Source organism: Bombina bombina, chromosome 1 (genome assembly GCF_027579735.1).
Source record: "Bombina bombina isolate aBomBom1 chromosome 1, aBomBom1.pri, whole genome shotgun sequence".
Lineage (NCBI taxonomy): Eukaryota > Metazoa > Chordata > Amphibia > Anura > Bombinatoridae > Bombina > Bombina bombina.
The window spans coordinates 891709876-891726810 of NC_069499.1; the positions used below are offsets into that span (position 1 = coordinate 891709876).

At 39.2% G+C, this 16935-nt stretch overlaps 1 protein-coding gene across 2 annotated transcripts in view; it reads right to left on the reverse strand.

The window, feature by feature from the left end:
- Window positions 1–16935, reverse strand: part of LOC128646112 (solute carrier family 12 member 4) — a 270698-nt gene that overhangs the window by 43717 nt on the left and 210046 nt on the right. For both annotated transcript variants that reach the window (XM_053699564.1, XM_053699565.1), the window contains exons 13-18: window positions 5041–5159; window positions 4710–4808; window positions 4460–4579; window positions 3638–3742; window positions 2522–2690; window positions 2218–2413 (exon numbers count right to left, since the gene is read on the reverse strand). In XM_053699564.1, the coding sequence (XP_053555539.1) occupies window positions 2218–2413; window positions 2522–2690; window positions 3638–3742; window positions 4460–4579; window positions 4710–4808; window positions 5041–5159 (808 nt within the window). The remainder of the gene's footprint in view (window positions 1–2217; window positions 2414–2521; window positions 2691–3637; window positions 3743–4459; window positions 4580–4709; window positions 4809–5040; window positions 5160–16935) is intronic.

The following is a 16935-nucleotide window of genomic DNA, read 5'->3' on the forward strand; positions in this document are numbered from 1 at the left end:
TGCTATATATTTTTTCTAATTGCCTTTAACTGATAACAACTGCAAACCAATGTACCTTCATACAAACATTATTATCCTTGTTGTCAGCAGACTAAAGCCCAGATTGGCTTCTCCAATAAAACAAATGGTAAGTGAAGTTAGGCTAAAAATTGCAGTAAAGAAGAGGCTCATTTATTTGAAAAAAGCAAGGCAACAGAAATGTTTTGTAATTCCAAGGTGTTTACTGCCCCTTTTAAGTACAATGCCCCTTTAATAAATTGGTTGCATATGCTTTTCCAGTTAACTAAAAAAAAGAATTGGATTATATTTCTCGTATAGGAACGCCAACTATTTAAATGACAATACCATAGTTTTATAAACTAAATGCTTGTTTTTTTACTTTTTTGTATTTCAGCTAAATAATTATTCAGTAGCTGGAAACGTTCACATAACTGGTTTCAGGAAAACGGAAAAGTAATTCCAAGAATTTTTTTCTTTGTTTAAATAAAAAAAACATCAACATGCTTTTGTAATTAAGCACTTTAAATGGTTACATCAGCACTGGGGAAACGTATGTGGTCAACTGCGTATATACACTGAGGCCCTTGTGTAGGACTAAGAAGAGATTAAAGGGATATTAAACAGTATGAGTTTGTAATATAAAATGTTTTATAGTCAAAAAGCTACAAGCTCTAATTCGTAATTTCTTTCATTAGACTGGTTGTACGACTATTGCTGCTGATTGGATCAGTGACAGTTTTCGATCGGGATGTTTGCGGGGGTTAAACACATAGCATTGCAGGGTTGCTGGTCTTAAAACTACATGCTCTAAGGAATTAGAGCATCTAATGTTTCGTCTATTATGGCCCTCTGCATTCGGCAGTTTTGCTCACTGTCAAATGCAGAAGAAGTAGGGATGGGCGAATGTTTTGCAACATTGAAAAAATTTAACTAATTTTAACGTGTTTGTTCCAAATGTTTAATGTTTGTACAACATTCTAACATTTGTTTAATGTAATAGTATTTCTAATTCTTTCTTTAAATGTAATATTTGAGTCAAATATTTCTAATTATTCAATTCGAATTATGCAATATTTTTAATGTATTTGTAATAGTATTTCTAATGCTCTATTTAAATGTAATATTCAAATTATGCAATATTCCAAATAGAAACATTCAAATTGATATATTTGTATCTATTGTGTATCAATATACTAAATTTCCTACCACGTGAACATACTGAACTTCGGAATAGTATTTGTTAAATCAAATGTTACATTTGAAATTTCAATTGTGGGTATTTAAATTATTTATGACTATTCATAAACTGGAAATAACATTTGATTACCAGATTTATAATGGACTTTCATTCTTATTACCATTCGATTGTTCAAAACGAATGTCCACAGGACCATTCGTTCTATCACACAAATTACACATTTGCCCCATCCCTAGGAAGGTGAAATCCAGATTTTAGTGTGTAGCACTTTCACAAGAATAAATCCGGCTCAGAATAAAGGCCCCCTTCTTCCGCATTCGACAGTGAACAAAATTTGTATTGCCTGTTTTATATCTGTCCCTAATTATCCTCAGAGGTTGAAGCATAAACCAGTAATATTTGACACAGATGTAAATAACCCTCATCGCTTCAATATTATGTGCAAGCCTGATTAAAACAAATGCAATTTGGCTGTTTAATAATTGTGATACTGTGCAAAGTAGATATGTGCATTTGTTTCATTACGAAAATGTGTATTCATAACCAAAATACAACTATTTGTTTTGTTTTCATGAAATGAATATCCGAATGAATGTACTAATTTTAAAGAAAACAAATACATACCAACAAAATTCATTGGTATACATTGGTTTCCTTTAAATTACCTTTAAAAGGTAAAATACTTACCTATAGTGCTCTGAGAAGTCATGCTAATACTGACCCGTCTTCACAGGGCCGCTAGAGGAAGCGCTAGACTTCATACATGTCACTCTCACAGACAAGTCTCACATTACAAGGGTACCATAATTAATTAAAATAGCAAAAGAAAGAGATGGGACTCACTGGCTATGAGTGAAGGTGATACATAATGATATACAGCGAGTTCAGGTGTTTCAGCCACATCCATTGCTAATAGGTGCATAAAACGCAAGTAGCTTGTACAGAAACCTGACCTTACTGAACACCTTTGGCCGATTATTGGTTTTGAAGGAACATAGAAACAAGCAAGAGAGACTCACCAATGAAAGTTTTCCATGAACGGGGGTCTTCACTCTGCCTCCAGCCATAAGGCCACCCTAACATCACGGTGTTGTGTTTCATCCCTCCAAGTCCACATGACTGTATTAGGTGGCAGATCCCATCTCGGACTTTATTGGCAACAACAACTTGACAGAAGCCTTTAACCTTTTCAATCTCCATCATATTTTTTATGGTCTGTATATGTTGGGAATGGAAAAAATTTATTTTAGGACTTTTGCAAGTCAGACTGACAGGTTCTAAACTTAAAATTTGTCATTATATATTATAGCATAACAGCTATACCTGCTCTGCAGCTTGGACCTCTCCGTAACTTTCTAAAAAGTTTCCTTGTATGGCTGTGCCAATAATTGTTAACCCTTTGCCCGCTTTCAGCTGAGATGCGAATGTGAGCAAACGGGGATATTTGACATGAAGATCCTCATCCAGCTTTAGGAGAACCAGCAACTGAGGCCTGTGGAATGCAAAATAAGAGTTATTGCTACAGGTGGGTAGGGAAGGAATGGGACTACTTATGAAGAGGTAGAGGGTGACAGATGTATAAAGAGAAGCAGTAATCCCTTAGTGTAGAGGAACAGATACTAAGGAAAGAGAGTAAATGTCAGATTTAATTAGAGTTTGGGAAAAGGTCAATAAAAAAAAAAAAAGAATATGGAGCAATGGGAACCTTTTTGTTTGGGAAAAGGCTGGAAAAGCAAAAACAAAACAACAAACAAACAAGGAAGAAGAAAGAAAGAAAGAAAGAGGCAGCTTGAATGGCAACTATAGAAAATAAATTGAAGTTATATGGACAGTAAATGTTGAATTACAAAGTAAGTCTGAGAAATTATTGCACATTTAACGTATGTTTACAACCCTCAAGAGTGGCCAAACGTAACATTTAAATTATTTCTGAAAGGTGGCATATTGCCCCAGCACTGGCTGCTCATCAGTTTAAAGATTTTTTCTTTTTTAAGCTGTGACATGGCAGATGTACCATCCAACAGCAGCTCCTGCAAGTGTCGAGGAGTGATCATATTAGCCCTAGGATCAGTGGCACAGGAACTTGCATGGCTGTCTTTCAATGGAACAGGTTGTACAGCTTCTGGTTGGGTGTATTACCCACCTATCTCAACAAAACAAAAAAAAACATTTAGTGGCTTGGATATCAGGTTCTACTGTAAAACTACAACTTGAAAAGGGGTACGAACTTAAGGTACACATTGCATTTAGGCACTCTTGTGGAGAGTAAACCCACAATAAATATACATTTATTTCACAGGCATACTTTATAGTTTATCTATTGAAACATAAAGAGTTAGTAAACAAAGATGATGTGAAGAATAAAGTCAAGTGATTGTATAATTTAGAGTTATCAAGGGAAGATAAATGAAAGCGAAGAAAGAAGGATTAGCAAGTCACCTCCAGTTCTTTGTATGAGGAGGCCCTTCTTCCAGTCTGAGCAAAGAATATCTGGCGGCACTGAGGGACAGTCCTCGAATACCATCACCCCATTCCTTCTCTGCCCTGTAAGTGAACAGAAAAAGAAATAGGTCAATAGAGCAGGAACATATGGTGTCATAAAAAGATGGCAAATCAAATCAAGTCAAAAGCAAGACTAATATATCATTTTATAGTCCATCATTAAACAAGATCTATGACTCACACACCTGCAGTGACTTTTTCTCAAACTGTTCGAAGCTCCCAAATGAACATGTCATCGGGCACTTTTTCTAAACAATGCCCCTATATCCACTAACCTTACCAGAAAACGTAGTGACTTGGCTATTTTTATGTCTTATTCGTTGCTCATCTGCACTACTGAAAGGGACACTGAACTCAAATTTTCTCTCTTTCGTGATTCAGATAGAGCATGCAATTTTAAGCAACTTTCTAATTTACTCATATAATTTTTTCTTCGTTCTCTTGCTATCTTTATTTGAAAAAGAAGGCATCTAAGCTTTTTTTAGGTTCAGAACCCTGGACAGCTAATTTTTATTGGTGGATGAATGTATCCACCAATCAGCAAGGACAACCCATGTTGATCACCAAAAATGGGCCAGCATCTAAACTTACATTCTTGCATTTCAAATAAAGATACCAAGAGAATGAAGAAAATTTGATAATAGGAGTAAATTAGAAAGTTGCTTAAAATGTCATGCTCTATCTGAACCACGAAAAAAAAAAAATTTGGGCTCAGTGTCACTTTAAACATACAGCCCTACCACTCACTTTTCCACTTACCCTTGGTATTCTATGTACTTGTAAATCATTCCAGCAATGAGCATGGCCACAAGAGCATAATACCATGAAGAGATGAACATAAGAGCCAAACAGATACTCATCCCAAGGAACGACAGTGCCCTGCACAGGATAACAAAATCATTTATGTACAACATGATCAATATGCTTTGTGTGTCCACAAATGTAAGTGAACATCGTAATTTATGAATTGCTTGTTATTGCAGAACAGTTCCTCACATGGGCTCCTCACCAGTGGTAGTATTTGAATCTTGGCCTCCAATTTGGAGTTCTTAGCAGAGTTTGTACAGCGCACGCCAAATTCACAAATAAGTAACACATAAGGAAAAACCTAAAACAAAAAAGGAGAAACAGGCATTTGGAATACATTGTATTTTTATTTATTTATTTATAAAATATTTTACCAGGAAGGATACATTGAGATTTCTCTCGTTTTCAAGTATGTCCTGGGAATCAAGTATTTAAACCATTTCATAGGCAATTCAACAGTGTTCAAGAAGAAAGATCAAAAAATTCTGAAGGATGGATAGTAATAAAATAGTAATGCAAAAGGTCTCTCTTACATTGATAAGATTGGTGCCACCATATCCAAGGAAGCAATAAGAATTCCTAGCTCAGCTATTAGTGCAGTCAGCAATAAAGCCCAGGTTGGCTCACCATTCGCCTTGGAGTGTCCAAACACCTGGGAAAATATTAAGAAATATATTGTGTACAATATAAGATATAGCTAACCAAGTTTATAGCACTAAATAATGATTTGTTTTAAATAATTACAGTTGTATCCTCAATATAGAGTATGGCACTCGACTTTATGAATGCAGGCTGCACAGAATGCAAGTTTTACAAAAAATGTGGGTAACAGTCTAGATAAACCATTTGTATATTAAAAGTCAAGCTTTGATCTATGTAAAAAGAAAAATAGGTAGAAATGTAAACTACTCCTATATATTAGTGCACTCTTTCATGTAAGAGCTACAAGAACATTATTATTGCAAGTAAGAAACAGCTCGTGAGCAGAGAATTCAAGAAACTTTATTTGCAAACAGATAAAAACATTGAACAACTATTATTGTTCCATGTTTTATTCTTTAATTTTTGAACTTTCAACTCAAAAAGGGAAAACAGGGAAAAAGGGCTGAAGGGCATTTAGGCCTTACACATAGTTCTAATTGTTAACACTGCTTTTCATAGCAAAACTGACTTTGCACATAGAAGAATTCTGTAAAAAAGTACATTTTTTCCCTTATGCTATGCCACTAATATATAAAATACTTGAGGTCAATATGCCACCAACTTGACAATATTCATGGTAATTTATTTCTTGTAGCCTGCTATAAAATGTTCTGGACACGTTTGGTTTTGTTTGGTTTGTTTTTCTCTCCTAAAACATGTATACCTATCTGAACTTCTCCAAATTTATACCTCCATTACATATACATATAATGTCTGGAATTTAAATAAACTGTATAGATAATTATTATTATCGGTTATTTGTAGATAACAATCATAGACCTGTGTTAGTAAATATACATCTAGTAAAAGGTTTTAATGATAGTTGTACTGTACATAGAGCATATGCACATATGTTCCATGCACCTGCATTCAAACACTGTGGCTCGTCAGAGAACATATATTACATCAGCAGGAACAGTATTTAAATTAGGGTACATGATCCATGCACAATAAGTGATAAATGAAACCATTTACGATAATCTCTAAGATATGACCAAAAACATAATTTATGCTTACCTGATAAATTCATTTATTTTATGGTGGTGAGAGTCCACGATCCATTACTTAATGGGAATTAAATTCTCTACCACTTGGAGGCCAAGATTCCTGAATCCAAAAACCTCTATAAAACCCCTCCCACCTCACACTTACCTTATTGTAACGTATAGCCAAGCAAGGGAGAAAAGTAAAAAAGGATTAAGAGCCATAAAAGCAACAGGGGGGAAAAAAAAATTATGTGCTCATAAAAAATCAACCCCAAGAAAAAACAAAGGGTGCTAGGGCTCGTGAACTCTCACTACCATGAAAGAAATTAATTTATCAGGTAAGCATAAATCATGTTTTCTTTCATACAGGTGGTGAGAGTCCATGATTCATTACTCATGGGAACTAATAGCCAAGCTGTGGCAGTCCACGAGTAATAACAAAGGGAGGGATTTAAAAAAAACAAAAAAAACATTTTTTCACTAACATAAATCCACAACACCAAAGAATTTTCTTTTTTTTTATTGCACTTAAAAACATGCATATCCATCAAAATAAGACAACTGCCTGAAGGACCTTTCTACCAAAGGCTGCTTCAGAGGAAGCAAAAACGTCAAAATGGTAAAATTTAGCTGCCTTGCAAATTTTATCTACTGAAGCCTCATTCTTGAAAGCTCAAGAAGTAGCAACTGACCTAGTAGAATGAGCCGTAATCCGCTGTGGCGGAGGCTGGCCGTCCTCCAAATAAGCTCTGTGAAACAAAAGTTTCAACCAAGAAGCTAAAGAAACAGCAGAGGCCTTCTGACCTTTCCTAGGCCTAGAGAACAAACAAACTGGAGGTTTGCCTGAAATCCTTGGTAGCATCAACATAATATTTAAATGCCCTAAAAACATCCAGAGAATGCCAAGATCTTTCAAAAGCATTCTTGGGTTAAGGACACAGAGGGAACAACAGTCTCTCTACCAATGTTAACTGAAGAATCAACCTTAGGGAAAAAAAGTAAATGACGTCCGGAAAACAGCCTTATCCTGATGAAAAATCAGATAAGGAGGCTCAAAAGAAAGAGCAGACAATTCATAAACTCTTGTAGCAGAAGATATAGCCAGCAGACACTTTCCATGAAAGTAGTTCAATGTCCAATTTATGCATAGGCTCAAAGGGAAGAACCTGCAAATCCCTTAACACTAGGTTAAGATTCCAAAGAGGAGAAATAGGCTTGATAACAGGTTTATTTCGGACCAGAGTCTGAACAAAACAATGAACATCAGGAAGACTAGCACTCTTTATGTGGAACAAAACTGAAAGAGCAGAAATTTGCCATTTCAAGGAACTGGCAAATAAACTCTTATCTAAACCATCTTATAAAATCTGAAGAATCCTAGGAATTCTAAAAGAATGCCAGCCCAGGAAAAAACATGATCTATACATCAGGAAGTGAAATTTTTTCCAAACCTTGTGATAAATCTTCCTAGAAACAGGCTTACGAGCCTGAATCAGCGTTTCAATTACAGAATCTGAGAAACCTCTGTCTCAGAACTAAGTGTTCAATTTCCATACCATCAAGTTTAGAGACTTTAGATCTGTATGGAAGAAAGGAGCTTGAGACAGAAGGTCTGACAACAGAGGAAGAGACCAAGGAGGGCAAGTGGACATTTGAACCAGATCTTCATATTAAATCCTGCGAGGCCATGCTGGTGCAATCAGGATTACAAATTACTTCTCTAGCTTTATCTTGGAAATCACCCTGGAAAGAAGAACCAGAAGGGGAAACAGATAAGCAGGAGATCACAGACAAGGTAGGACAAACAAAAGAAGTCCCCTCAAAAATTAACTGATGATTCAGAGACTGACTTATACTGGAATATAAAAAACATAATTTATGCTTACCTGATAAATTTATTTCTCTTGTAGTGTATCCAGTCCACGGATCATCCATTACTTATGGGATATTCTCCTTCCCAACAGGAAGTTGCAAGAGGATCACCCACAGCAGAGCTGCTATATAGCTCCTCCCCTCACTGCCATATCCAGTCATTCGACCGAAACAAGACGAGAAAGGAGAAACCATAGGGTGCAGTGGTGACTGTAGTTTAATTAAAATTTAGACCTGCCTTAAAAGGACAGGGCGGGCCGTGGACTGGATACACTACAAGAGAAATAAATTTATCAGGTAAGCATAAATTATGTTTTCTCTTGTTAAGTGTATCCAGTCCACGGATCATCCATTACTTATGGGATACCAATACCAAAGCTAAAGTACACGGATGATGGGAGGGACAAGGCAGGATTAAACGGAAGGAACCACTGCCTGAAGAACCTTTCTCCCAAAAACAGCCTCCGAAGAAGCAAAAGTATCAAATTTGTAAAATTTTGAAAAGGTGTGAAGCGAAGACCAAGTCGCAGCCTTGCAAATCTGTTCAACAGAGGCCTCATTTTTAAAGGCCCAGGTGGAAGCCACAGCTCTAGTAGAATGAGCTGTAATCCTTTCAGGGGGCTGCTGTCCAGCAGTCTCATAGGCTAAGCGAATTATGCTCCGAAGCCAAAAGGAAATAGGTTGCCGAAGCTTTTTGACCTCTCCTCTGTCCAGAGTAAACGACAAACAGGGAAGATGTTTGGCGAAAATCTTTAGTAGCTTGTAAGTAAAACTTCAAGGCACGGACTACGTCCAGATTATGTAAGAGACGTTCCTTCTTCGAAGAAGGATTAGGACACATGGAACAACAATCTCTTGATTGATATTCTTGTTAGAAACCACCTTAGGTAAAAACCCAGGTTTGGTACGCAGAACTACCTTATCTGCATGAAAAATCAGATAAGGAGAATCACATTGTAAGGCAGATAGCTCAGAGACTCTTCGAGCCGAGGAAATAGCCATCAAAAACAGAACTTTCCAAGATAAAAGTTTAATATCAATGGAATGAAGGGGTTCAAACGGAACTCCTTGAAGAACTTTAAGAACCAAGTTTAAGCTCCACGGAGGAGCAACAGGTTTAAACACAGGCTTAATTCTAACCAAAGCCTGACAAAAAGCCTGGACGTCTGGAACCTCTGCCAGACGCTTGTGCAAAAGACTAGACAGAGCAGAAATCTGTCCTTTTAAAGAACTAGCTGATAATCCTTTGTCCAAACCCTCTTGGAGAAAGGACAATATCCTAGGAATCCTACCCTTACTCCATGAGTAATTCTTGGATTCACACCAATAAAGATATTTATGCCATATCTTATGGTAGATTTTCCTGGCGACAGGCTTTCGTGCCTGTATTAGTGTATCAATGACTGACTCGGAGAAGCCACGCCTTGATAGGATCAAGCGTTCAATCTCCATGCAGTCAGTCTCAGAGAAATTAGATTTGGATGATTGAAAGGACCTTGTATTAGAAGGTCCTGCCTCAGAGGCAGAGTCCATGGTGGAAAGGATGACATGTCCACTAGGTCTGCATACCAGGTCCTGCGTGGCCACGCAGGCGCTATCAGAATCACAGATGCTCTCTCCTGCTTGATTTTGGCAATCAGTCGAGGGAGCAGAGGAAACGGTGGAAACACATAAGCCAGGTTGAAGAACCAAGGAGCTGCTAGAGCATCTATCAGCGTCGCTCCCGGGTCCCTGGACCTGGATCCGTAACAAGGATGCTTGGCGTTGTGGCGAGACGCCATGAGATCCAGTTCTGGTTTGCCCCAACAATGGATCAGTTGAGCAAACACCTCCGGATGGAGTTCCCACTCCCCCGGGTGAAAAGTCTGATGATTTAGAAAATCCGCCTCCCAGTTCTCTACGCCTAGGATGTGGATCGCTGACAGATGGCAAGAGTGAGACTCTGCCCAGCGAATTATCTTTGAGACTTCTAACATCGCTAGGGAACTCCTGGTTCCCCCTTGATGGTTGATGTAAGCCACAGTCGTGATGTTGTCCGACTGAAATCTGATGAACCTCAGGGTTGCTAACTGAGGCCAAGCTAGAAGAGCATTGAATATTGCTCTTAACTCCAGAATATTTATTGGGAGGAGTTTCTCCTCCTGAGTCCACGATCCCTGAGCCTTCAGGAAGTTCCAGACTGCACCCCAACCTAGAAGGCTGGCATCTGTTGTTAGGATCGTCCAATCTGGCCTGTGAAAGGTCATACCCATGGACAGATGGACCCGAGATAGCCACCAGAGAAGAGAATCTCTGGTCTCTTGATCCAGATTTAGTAGAAGGGACAAATCTGAGTAATCCCCATTCCACTGACTTAGCATGCATAATTGCAGCGGTCTGAGATGCAGGCGCGCAAATGGCACTATGTCCATTGCCGCTACCATTAAGCCGATTACTTCCATGCACTGAGCCACTGACGGACGTGGAATGGAATGAAGGACACGGCAAGCATTTAGAAGTTTTGATAACCTGGACTCAGTCAGGTAAATTTTCATCTCTACAGAATCTATAAGAGTCCCTCGGAAGGTGACTCTTGTGAGTGGGGATAGAGAACTCTTTTCCACGTTCACTTTCCACCCATGCGACCTCTGAAATGCCAGAACTATCTCTGTATGAGACTTGGCAATTTGAAAGCTTGACGCCTGTATCAGGATGTCGTCTAGATACTGAGCCACCGCTATGCCTCGCGGTCTTAGAACCGCCAGAAGTGAGCCCAGAACCTTTGTAAAGATTCTCGGGGCTGAGGCCAACCCGAAGGGAAGAGCTACAAATTGGTAATGCCTGTCTAGAAAGGCAAAGCTTAGGAACCAATGATGATCTTTGTGAATCGGTATGTGAAGGTAGGCATCCTTTAAGTCCACTGTGGTCATGTACTGACCCTCTTGGATCATGGGTAGCATGGTCCGAATAGTTTCCATTTTGAATGATGGAACTCTGAGGAATTTGTTTAAGATCTTTAGATCCAAGATTGGTCTGAAGGTTCCCTCTTTCTTGGGAACCACAAACAGATTTGAATAAAACCCCTGTCTCTGTTCCGTCCACGGAACTGGATGGATCACTCCCATTACTAGGAGGTCTTGCACACAGCTTAGGAATGCCTCTTTCTTTATCTGGTTTGCTGATAACCTTGAAAGATGAAATCTCCCTTGTGGAGGAGAAGCTTTGAAGTCCAGAAGATATCCCTGAGATATGATCTCCAACGCCCAGGGATCCTGAACATCTCTTGCCCATGCCTGGGCGAAGAGAGTAAGTCTGCCCCCCACTAGATCCGTTTCCGGATAGGGGGCCGTTCCTTCATGCTGTCTTGGGGGCAGCAGCAGGTTTTCTGGCCTGCTTGCCCTTGTTCCAGGACTGGTTAGGTTTCCAGGCCTGTCTGGAATGAGCAACAGTTCCCTCTTGTTTTGAAGCGGAGGAAGTTGATGCTGCTCCTGCCTTGAAATTTCGAAAGGCACGAAAATTAGACTGTTTGGCCTTTGATTTGGCCCTGTCCTGAGGAAGGGTATGACCCTTGTCTCCAGTAATGTCAGCAATAATTTCCTTCAAGCCAGGCCCGAATAAGGTCTGCCCCTTGAAAGGAATGTTGAGTAACTTAGACTTTGAAGTCACGTCAGCTGACCAGGATTTAAGCCATAGCGCCCTACGCGCCTGGATGGCGAATCCGGAATTCTTAGCCGTTAGTTTAGTCAAATGAACAATGGCATCAGAAACAAATGAGTTAGCTAGCTTAAGCGTTCTAAGCTTGTCAATAATTTCCTCCAATGGAGCTGTATGGATGGCCTCTTCCAGGGCCTCAAACCAGAATGCCGCCGCAGCAGTGACAGGCGCAATGCATGCAAGGGGCTGCAAAATGAAACCTTGTTGAATAAAAATTTTCTTAAAGGAACACTGTAACCAAAATTTTTCTTTCGTGATCCAGATTGAGCATGAAATTTTAAGCAACTTTCTAATTTACTCCTATTATCAAATTTTCTTCATTCTCTTGGTATCTTTATTTGAAATGCAAGAATGTAAGTTTAGATGCCGGCCCATTTTTGGTGAACAACCTGGGTTGTCCTTGCTGATTGGTGGATAAATTCATCAACCAATAAAAAAGTGCTGTCCAGAGTACTGAACCAAAAAAAAAACCTTAGATGCCTTCTTTTTCAAATAATGATAGCAAGATAACGAAGAAAAATTGAAAATAGGAGTAAATTAGAAAGTTGCTTAAAATTGCATGCTCTTTCTGAATTACAAAAGAAAAAAATTGGGTTTAGTGTCCCTTTAAGGTAACCCTCTAATTTTTTATCCATTTGATCTGAAAAAGCACAACTGTCCTCAACCGGGATAGTGGTACGCTTTGCTAAAGTAGAAACTGCTCCCTCCACCTTAGGGACCGTCTGCCATAAGTCCAGTGTAGTGGCGTCTATTGGAAACATTTTTCTAAATATAGGAGGTGGGGAAAAGGGCACACCGGGTCTATCCCACTCCTTGCTAATAATTTCTGTAAGCCTTTTAGGTATAGGAAAAACGTCAGTACACACCGGCACCGCAAAGTATCTTTCCAGCCTACACAATTTCTCTGGAATTGCAACTGTGTTACAGTCATTCAGAGCAGCTAATACCTCCCCAAGCAATATACGGAGGTTCTCAGGCTTAAATTTATAATTAGAAATCTCTGAATCAGGTTTCCCCGAGTCAGAGATGTCACCCACAGAATGAAGCCCTCCGTCCTCATGTTCTGCATACTGTGACGCAGTATCAGACATGGCTCTTAAAGCATTTGCGCGCTCTGTATCTCTCCTAACCCCAGAGCTATTGCGCTTGCCTCTTAATTCAGGCAATCTAGATAATACCTCTGACAGGGTATTATTCATGATTGCAGCCATGTCCTGCAAGGTAATCGCTATGGGCGTCCCTGATGTAATTGGCGCCATATTAGCGTGCGTCCCCTGAGCGGGAGGCGAAGGGTCTGACACGTGGGGAGAGTTAGTCGGCATAACTTCCCCCTCGACAGAACCCTCTGGTGATAATTCTTTTATAGATAAAGACTGATCTTTACTGTTTAAGTTGAAATCAATACATTTAGTACACATTCTCCGATGGGGCTCCACCATGGCTTTCAAAACATAATGAACAAGTAGGTTCCTCTGTATCAGACATGTTTAAACAGACTAGCAATGAGACTAGCAAGCTTGGAAAACACTTAAAACAAGTTTACAAGCAATATAAAAAACGTTACTGCGCCTTTAAGAAACACAAATTTTGTCCAAATTTGAAATAGCAGTGAAAAAAGGCAGTTACACTAACGAAATTTTTACAGTGTATGTAACAAGTCAGCAGAGCATTGCACCCACTTGCAAATGGATGATTAACCCCTTAATAACAAAAACAGAATAATAAATGACAAAAACGTTTTTTAAACACAGTCACAACAACTGCCACAGTTTACTGTGATTGTTACCCTCCTCAAACACGACTTTGAAGCCTTTTGAGCCCTTCAGAGATGTCCTGTATCATGCAGAGGGAAGCTGAATGTCTCTGTCAGTATTTTTATATGCACAGAAAAGCACTAAAAAAGGCCCCTCCCACTCATATTACAACAGTGGAAAGCCTCCAGGAACTGTTTCTAGGCAAAATTCAAGCCAGCCATGTGGAAAAAACTAGGCCCCAATAAATTTTATCACCAAACATATATAAAAAACGATTAAACATGCCAGCAAACGTTTTAAAATACACTTTTATAAAAGTATGTATCTCTATTAATAAGCCTGATACCAGTCGCTATCACTGCATTTAAGGCTTTACTTACATTACTTCGGTATCAGCAGCATTTTCTAGCAAATTCCATCCCTAGAAAAATATTTTAACTGCACATACCTTATTGCAGGAAAACCTGCACGCTATTCCCCCTCTGAAGTTACCTCACTCCTCAGAATATGTGAGAACAGCAAAGGATCTTAGTTACTTCTGCTAAGATCATAGAAAACGCAGGCAGATTCTTCTTCCAAATACTGCCTGAGATAAACAGTACACTCCGGTACCATTTAAAAATAACAAACTTTTGATTGAAGAAATAAACTAAGTCTAAAACACCACAGTCCTCTTACAACCTCCATCTTAGTTGAGAGTTGCAAGAGAATGACTGGATATGGCAGTGAGGGGAGGAGCTATATAGCAGCTCTGCTGTGGGTGATTCTCTTGCAACTTCCTGTTGGGAAGGAGAATATCCCATAAGTAATGGATGATCCGTGGACTGGATACACTTAACAAGAGAAATATAATTTTAAGACAGCTGAGTACAATCCCTGCACCATTGACGCAGCATACAAAGCTGAAGAGGCCTCACATGAAATTGACCAAATGGAATTACTTCCATACACAGAGCCACTGAAGGGAATAAAGGTTCAGACAAGCTGACACCAATTTCATCCGTCTCTGCTCTGTTAGAGAAAGACTCATGGACACTCAGTCTATTTGGAAACCTAGGAAAGAAACCTTTGTCTGAGGAATCAAAGAATTCTTTGGTGAATTGATCCTCCAACCATGTTTTGAGGAAATAATAATTGTAGATTGGTGTAAAATTCTGCTAAATAAAAAGATGGAGCTAGTACCAAGATATCCTCCAGGTAAGGAAAGATTGTATTACCCTGAGCTCTGATGACAGACAAAAGGGCACCCAGAACTGTGGCAAATATTCTTGAAGCTGTAGCCAGGCCAAATGGAAGAGCAACAAACTAATAATGCTTGTCTAGAAAAGCAAACCTCAGAAACTGGTAATGGTCAGAGTGAATATGAACATGAACATAAACTGACCTTGCTGAACAAAAGGCAGAATAGTTCTGATAGTTTCCATTCTGAAAGAAAGAATCATTACAAACTTGTTTTTTAAATCTTAAACTGGTCTGAAAGTGCTTTCATTCTTTGGAACAATTAATAGATTTGAATAAAATCCCATCCCCTGTTCCTGCAAAGGAACTGGAACAATAACTCCCATATCTTCCAGATCTGAGACAGGTTGAAGAAAAGCAATATTCTGAACCCAGGGATCTGGAACAGACTGAAACTAAGTCTCCTAAAAAGTAATATAATCTAAATCAGACCCAAATAAGATTTCTTTAAAAGGAAAGAGACAATCTAGATTTAGACACCATATAAGCATTCCAGGATTTAAGCCACAAGGGCCTCCTGGCAAGAATTGCTAAAGACATGCTTTTGACATTAATTTTCATAATATCAAACACAGCATCACAAATAAAAGAATTTGAACTCTGAAGCAAACTTAATACATTTGCACTAACAGGGTTATCATAAAACTGCTGTGAAAGAGTGGACAACCTGAATTTAGAAGAAGCAGCTACATCAGCAATAGAAATTGCTGGCCTGAGAATATAACCAGTTTAGCTAGAGTAGAAATGGCCCTATCCTCTTTGGGAATCATTTCCCATAACTCTAGATTAGCAGCAAGTAAAGGATATAATTTTTTAGACCTTGTAGACAAATTAAGACACACACCTGGCTTAAACCATTCCCTAGCAATCATGTCAGAGACAGCATCAGGCAGATGGAAAACCTGAGTAAGATTAACAACAGATTTAAAAACTGAATTTTAACAAATAACAGAATTTATGTTTACCTGATAAATTACTTTCTCCAACGGTGTGTCCGGTCCACGGCGTCATCCTTACTTGTGGGATATTCTCTTCCCCAACAGGAAATAGCAAAGAGCCCAGCAAAGCTGTTCACATGATCCCTCCTAGGCTCCGCCTTCCCCAGTCATTCGACCGACGTAAAGGAGGAATATTTGCATAGGAGAAATCATATGATACCGTGGTGACTGTAGTTAAAGAAAATAAATTATCAGACCTGATTAAAAAACCAGGGCGGGCCGTGGACCGGACACACCGTTGGAGAAAGTAATTTATCAGGTAAACATAAATTCTGTTTTCTCCAACATAGGTGTGTCCGGTCCACGGCGTCATCCTTACTTGTGGGAACCAATACCAAAGCTTTAGGACACGGATGAAGGGAGGGAGCAAATCAGGTCACCTAGATGGAAGGCACCACGGCTTGCAAAACCTTTCTCCCAAAAATAGCCTCAGAAGAAGCAAAAGTATCAAATTTGTAAAATTTAGTAAAAGTGTGCAGTGAAGACCAAGTCGCTGCCTTACATATCTGATCAACAGAAGCCTCGTTCTTGAAGGCCCATGTGGAAGCCACAGCCCTAGTGGAATGAGCTGTGATTCTTTCAGGAGGCTGCCGTCCGGCAGTCTCGTAAGCCAATCTGATGATGCTTTTAATCCAAAAAGAGAGAGAGGTAGAAGTTGCTTTTTGACCTCTCCTTTTACCAGAATAAACAACAAACAAGGAAGATGTTTGTCTAAAATCCTTTGTAGCATCTAAATAGAATTTTAGAGCACGAACTACATCCAAATTGTGCAACAAACGTTCCTTCTTTGAAACTGGATTCGGACACAAAGAAGGCACGACTATCTCCTGGTTAATGTTTTTGTTAGAAACAACTTTCGGAAGAAAACCAGGTTTAGTACGCAAAACCACCTTATCTGCATGGAACACCAGATAAGGAGGAGAACACTGCAGAGCAGATAATTCTGAAACTCTTCTAGCAGAAGAAATTGCAACCAAAAACAAAACTTTCCAAGATAATAACTTAATATCAACGGAATGTAAGGGTTCAAACGGAACCCCCTGAAGAACTGAAAGAACTAAATTGAGACTCCAAGGAGGAGTCAAAGGTTTGTAAACAGGCTTGATTCTAACCAGAGCCTGAACAAAGGCTTGAACATCTGGCACAGCTGCCAGCTTTTTGTGAAGTAACACAGACAAGGCAGA